The 5,612-nt window shown below is 41.7% G+C and overlaps 1 protein-coding gene across 1 annotated transcript; it reads left to right on the forward strand.

Annotated features, from left to right (window-relative positions):
* The first annotated feature begins 1,889 nt into the window (after positions 1-1,889).
* On the forward strand, positions 1,890-3,964 carry cited4b (Cbp/p300-interacting transactivator, with Glu/Asp-rich carboxy-terminal domain, 4b). The gene is made up of 2 exons (XM_072547988.1): positions 1,890-2,062; positions 2,360-3,964. Exon 2 carries the CDS (start codon positions 2,396-2,398, stop codon positions 3,044-3,046), a length of 651 nt encoding a protein of 216 aa, XP_072404089.1. The 5' UTR covers positions 1,890-2,062; positions 2,360-2,395; the 3' UTR covers positions 3,047-3,964.
* Positions 3,965-5,612: the final 1,648 nt, after the last annotated feature.

Here is a 5,612-nt window from a genome sequence, read left to right on the forward strand (position 1 = left end):
TCTCAGACACCAAGATGCAATTTGCAAGATCAAGAAACTTTGCATTCTGCAATACACAACCTGACTGAAAACCAGAATGGTTGATCCTTTGATGGTATTTTTGTTTCACTCTGTTTACATTACCAACATCGTACAAAATGTAGAACGATGCCTTGCGATCCTTGTGGGTGGTGGCAGACTTGAAACTTGCGTACAAAATTCAAGCAACAATTTACAGCTACGGATGAAATGAAAACATCCTTCCAGCCCAACCCCCGCTACCTTTGCATAGTTTGCCTTGTGCTGTCTGGCGAAACGTGCTCTAAGCCATCCTTACATCCTGAGATCAGGCTGTCTTCACTGTACTAACTTGAAAAGGCCATTTCCGGGAATGTCACGTTACGACTGCAACTTAGTGCGAAGTTTGACGCCTTCTCCATGGCAATAGTCAATGACGCTTAAACGTTTCTGTCCCTCCAGAAAGGACTGGGAATAGAAGTCTATGATATCTCTCCACTGAATGGGAAGGTCATGGACAAAGTTGACTGCGTGGATCTCCTATTTCCAAAGAATTATAAGATTGCAACTTGCACGAAATGTACAGGTGCATATATCAGTGCATTGTACAAAGGTGTATTTATCCAGGTATTTGCAATACGGTACCCACACTGCTGTTTCTAGATTAGATTACTTACAATGTGGAAACAGGCCCTTCGGCCCAACAAGTCCACACCGCCCCGCCGAAGCGTAACCCACCCATACCCCTACATCTACATCTACCCCTTACCTAACACTACGGGCAATTTAGCATGGCCAATTCACCTGGCCTGCACATCTTTGGACTGTGGGAGGAAACCGGAGCACCCGGAGGAAACCCACGCAGACACGGGGAGAACGTGCAAACTCCACACAGTCAGTCGCCTGAGGCGGGAATTGAACTGCACTGCTAACATTTTCGCAATGTCAGCTGTAAAACAAAAAGTGAGAGGCCATCACTTGCTGGCAAATATCATAAAATTGATGTATTATCCAGTAAAGCATCGAACACAAACGATTGCAAGAGTTCATATTCGTTATGAATGACAATTCCACTGAAGACCGCTTTATTTCTCCAGACTGATTTGAGCAATGGCGAGATAAATACCTGATCATTATTAAGCAATTTCAAGGAATGACATTGACCTATTTAGTTTAGATAACAGGGAGCAACCAAACAAGATAAATTGCCAAGTTAAATGCAATGTAAATTTAGTTCTCATCAGATTGAGCTTTGTAAAATAAACTATCTTAAACCCAGTTTTGTAACTCTGTATATTCCCGGAGATGAGGGAATGTCAACCTGGTCTGGGCACGAGCATTTTAATGTTTTGTTGTTCACTTTCGAGGTCAGTTTTCAAAGGTAGAACTGCAATTTGTACTTTAACCTTCAGTTTATTTATTCTCCTGAACTGCTAATCTTTATTCAATCTTCCTCTTGCTGTACTTACCTTGCAGGCTTAGCACCGAACAGGCGTGCAGTCATAAACATAACTTCTGACTATAGACTCGTTTAAATAATTTTAATGGTGCTTGTTTCCCCCACTTCATGTTTTATTTTAAAAAGGATGGCCCTTGCAGGCATATTCCGTGGCAAACTGCAATGTAAATAAGACGAGGCTCTGACGTCTCCCTCTTTAATTAAAAACAAACAGGCGGTAGGGAGTCAGTTTGATGCATTCAGGAAACTCAGAGTTGGGGGGGGGGGGGAGAGAGAGACCAATCATTGGTCAGAGAAAAAGTAAACAGCAGCTTATCGAGGGCTCTGGGTGATACCAAAGTTAAAATAATACGTTTACGCGTCGTCGTCAAACCAATCAGCCTGGAGTACAAGACGTTAGCAAACTCCACCCCGCGTTAGCCTGAACACTATATAATCTCTATCTGCCCCAGTAACAAGAGGTACACTTCAGGAGGTCGGCACAAGTGAATTTTAAGCAATTAATGTAATGTACGAAATTTCATAGGCGATTGCGGTTTCATCGTTGGGTTTTTTTTCTTCCTTTTTGCAGTCTTGCATTCTTGGAAGAGAAAGAGGATTGTTGAGGTAGGGAATGTTTCTGCTCGCTTGCTATTTCTCCCAGTTGTACTTTCGTGTGTGTGTGTAAATTCTTAAATGCCCCGTCATTAAATCTGAAGGTTAACCGAGCAACGAACCATTGGGGGATCCGTTTCAGAGTTTGGCTTTCGTTGATTCCGCTGGAGAAATTGCAGTTGTAAAAGTTTTTTTCCTCTTCAGTTGAGGGACGAATGCAATTCTAATATAATTTTAGAAACGCTGTGTACGTGTGTGTTCATGATCAGCCCGGGTTACAATGTCTCTGGTGTTTATTTTGTTTTACAGTGACTCTCTTTCCCCTCTTGCGTCTTCTCTCTCGGTATGGCGGAACACATGATGGTGTCAATGAATCCCGGGCGGTTTCCTGATGCTACCAACGGACTTCAGACTTACCGCATGGCGATAAACGGACTGCAGAACCCGCAACCTGGATTAAGGCGAGACCACCCCAGCGCCCCGCTCCTGCACTACGGAGGGGCTAGCATAGACTCGAACGGGGGTATGAGAGGTCGCCCTGGGGTGGGAAACCTAGCCGGACAGATGACCCACCACCCAATGTCCACCAGCGTGATGTACAGCAGCCAGCAACAGCAACAGCAGCAACAACAGCAGTTTCTGGGGACTCTGAGCCCTCAACAGCTCATGGCTACTATGCACTTACAAAAACTGAACAACCAATACCACGGTCACCCGCTGATTGGGATGAACAACGGAATGGTGAACAGCAGCCAGCAGTACCGGAGTCCCATGAACCCGGCCCCTCTGCCTGGGATACCACACGTCGCTGCCCCTTCCCTCTCCTTGAACGTTATGGACACCGACCTCATTGACGAGGACGTTTTAACATCGCTGGTGTTGGAGCTCGGCTTGGATCGCATTCAGGAGCTCCCGGAACTCTGGCTGGGACAGAACGAGTTCGATTTCATTTCAGACTTTGTCAATAAACAGCAGCCGAGCACCGTGAGCTGTTGAGAACGGCCTGCCCCCTTTCCGTCTTTAGCCGGGGAAGGAGGGAATGGGTGGGAGGAAGGTAACCAGTCAGTCCCTCTTATAACAACCCCCCCCCCCCCCTCAAACCTGGCACCTGGAAAGAAAAGGGGTCATTTTTGGGAAAGTGGACGCTGTCTACCTTCGTACACCCAGGCATCATTGTCCTTTTTTTAAAAACAGGCAGCTGGCCCTTTGGGAGTGTATTTGGGGGTGGGGAGGGGGGTTGGGGGAAGGAATGCTTAGACCACCTGAAACCAGGACTGATCCAGAAGTCATCCAGTTCGCAACAAAACAACATTCCCAAGTAATTCTCTTCTGACGCGAGAGGCTTCGGTGCAATTTCAACCTGATCATTTTTAACTGTCCGTTGGCACAATGACTTGCTGTCTGTAATCTTGATTATAATTTGATTGAAAATGCTTTTTTGATTAGAACATAGCCAGCAGTTGTGGGAGGGGGATGGGGATGAAATTCCAGCTGCAAAAAAAAAGGAGCATTGTTTCTCAAAGAACAGCATTGCTGCCTGTTAAAGGAATTACTTGAGACTTCAGAACTTTCACCGTTGTTCCAGTCTAAATTTTTCTTTTGGGAAAACTCTCTGCAGAGTATTAGCTGTATCGTGTATAAATATTACAAACAAGGTAGACTTTGAGAATGGAGCTGTTTATGACGGATGCAATCGTGTATAACTTTAACTATTTTATGAACAAGATCAGTGTAAAGTCGAGTTGTACTTTATGTTTGACCGCTGGATTTTTTTTTGCTTTTTTTTGGTGTTTAATTTCGACTACTGCCAGTTGCTACCGCCACACTCTGTTCAGGATAGAGAATTTCAACTCGTCATTGTTGATCGATGAAGCGAGACACAAACGAATAAAGACATTTTTTTTTCCTTTTGAAGTTACTGCGAACTCTTTTATTTTTGCTTCAATCATTGTGCGTGATATTGGTAGTCCCAAGGATTTCGGATTTGAGGGCAAAGCAGAAACTAAAGAATACATCTGGTATTTTGGAGCCAATTTATGAAATCTTTTTGTAGTTCGAACTTGAGTTCGAATTTTCAATTCCTTAATCTCCAGTTCCAGGAGAAATGGGGTAGTGGGAAGGATTACAATAACACCCAGGCGTATCCAATTTTAGAACTTCAATTGGCATATGGGGTTTGGAGTTGCAATATCTGACTAATGAGGACTTTTTTTTTCTCAATTATTTCAAAGTCAGAACAAATAGGAAATCTGGAGGAAAGGTTCACTCTCCTTAACCTAATTGTGTCAAGAATAGCACCAAAAAACTGAAATTTTGCTTTAACTGTGACCTTTGGTTATGTTATTGACCTTTCAACTAATCTTTTCACCTTTTTTTTAAAAAAAATTTGAGGTGAAAAATAGTTTCACCCAGAGGGTGGTGGGAGACTGGAATGTACTGCCTGAGAGGGTAATGGAGGTGGGAAATCTCTAACTTTTCACAAAGTACTTGGATGGGCTATAGGTCTAATTTGGAAAAGTAATAATAGGGTATTTTTGATACAGACCCTCATATGAGTCTAACTAATTACTGATGCTCTTATTCTGAAGCTAGGTTCTATTTAAGTAATAGTTGTATAATCCTTTAGTGAAGACATCAGCTCTGCCAAGCAAATACTACCACCCATCTTAATTTCAGCATTTTTTTCAGGCTTATTAAATCCAACTACCCTTTTCCAAAATAAATATCTTAATCAAAGCTGTAAATTCTTGTGTAAAACTGTGTATTTCTTACGTTTTTCTTCCTGCTGATGAATTGTGCAAATAGCTTAATGATTAAGCTATGAACATTGCACTTTTGTATTTCAAATGCTGGTCACTAGGGCTACTTTTTGAGAAAATTAGAGAAATCAACATATTAGGAAATCAAGAAATATGATCGGAGGGTAAAAGTTCAAAAGTTGTAAGCTGAAAGTACACTGACTAAAAGTAGTCCAAGTTATTCAGTTTCCAATGTATTGTAGTCCTCTTACATATGTAAGAAAAAGACATGCAGGTTTTACAATTTAAATTCAAAATCCCTCCTGAAATTACCACTAGTCAATAAGCCTAATTTTCTCCCTAGTATATCTTCCCTCTTTAATCTGTACTATTAACAGAATTGTTCTGTCAGTAAGCTAATATAATAAGAATGTGACCTCATTAAATGAAAGTGACAGTTGAAATGCATAATCTTATTGGAATATAATCCCAAAAGAGTTTGTTATAGTCACTTTTGCCATCGGTGCCCTAGTGCAAAAAGGAACTGTTGCAAATCATTCTGATTTAGCTTTAACATTTCTTGCTGTTTTGTTTTTGGTTTTTTTGCTGTATCTTTGCAGTCTAACCAGCAATCTGACCCTTTATCCATAATACTTCAACTGTGCCATGTACTCTCCCAATTTTCTCACCTTTTCATAAAACACTGAATTAATGTCAGTTTTAAGTGCTTAATGGCTCACTATTAGTGACATCTCAATGTTTAAACCTTAGAATTAAATGATTCCAAGTTTTACGTGACATTTATGTGCAGCAGGATTTGCAAC

This window comes from Chiloscyllium punctatum, chromosome 27 (genome assembly GCF_047496795.1).
Source record: "Chiloscyllium punctatum isolate Juve2018m chromosome 27, sChiPun1.3, whole genome shotgun sequence".
Lineage (NCBI taxonomy): Eukaryota > Metazoa > Chordata > Chondrichthyes > Orectolobiformes > Hemiscylliidae > Chiloscyllium > Chiloscyllium punctatum.

Bases quoted from the DNA above. Each gene is read 5' to 3' on its own strand.
- cited4b (XM_072547988.1), top strand. From the start codon at position 2,396: ATGGCGGAACACATGATGGTGTCAATGAATCCCGGGCGGTTTCCTGAT.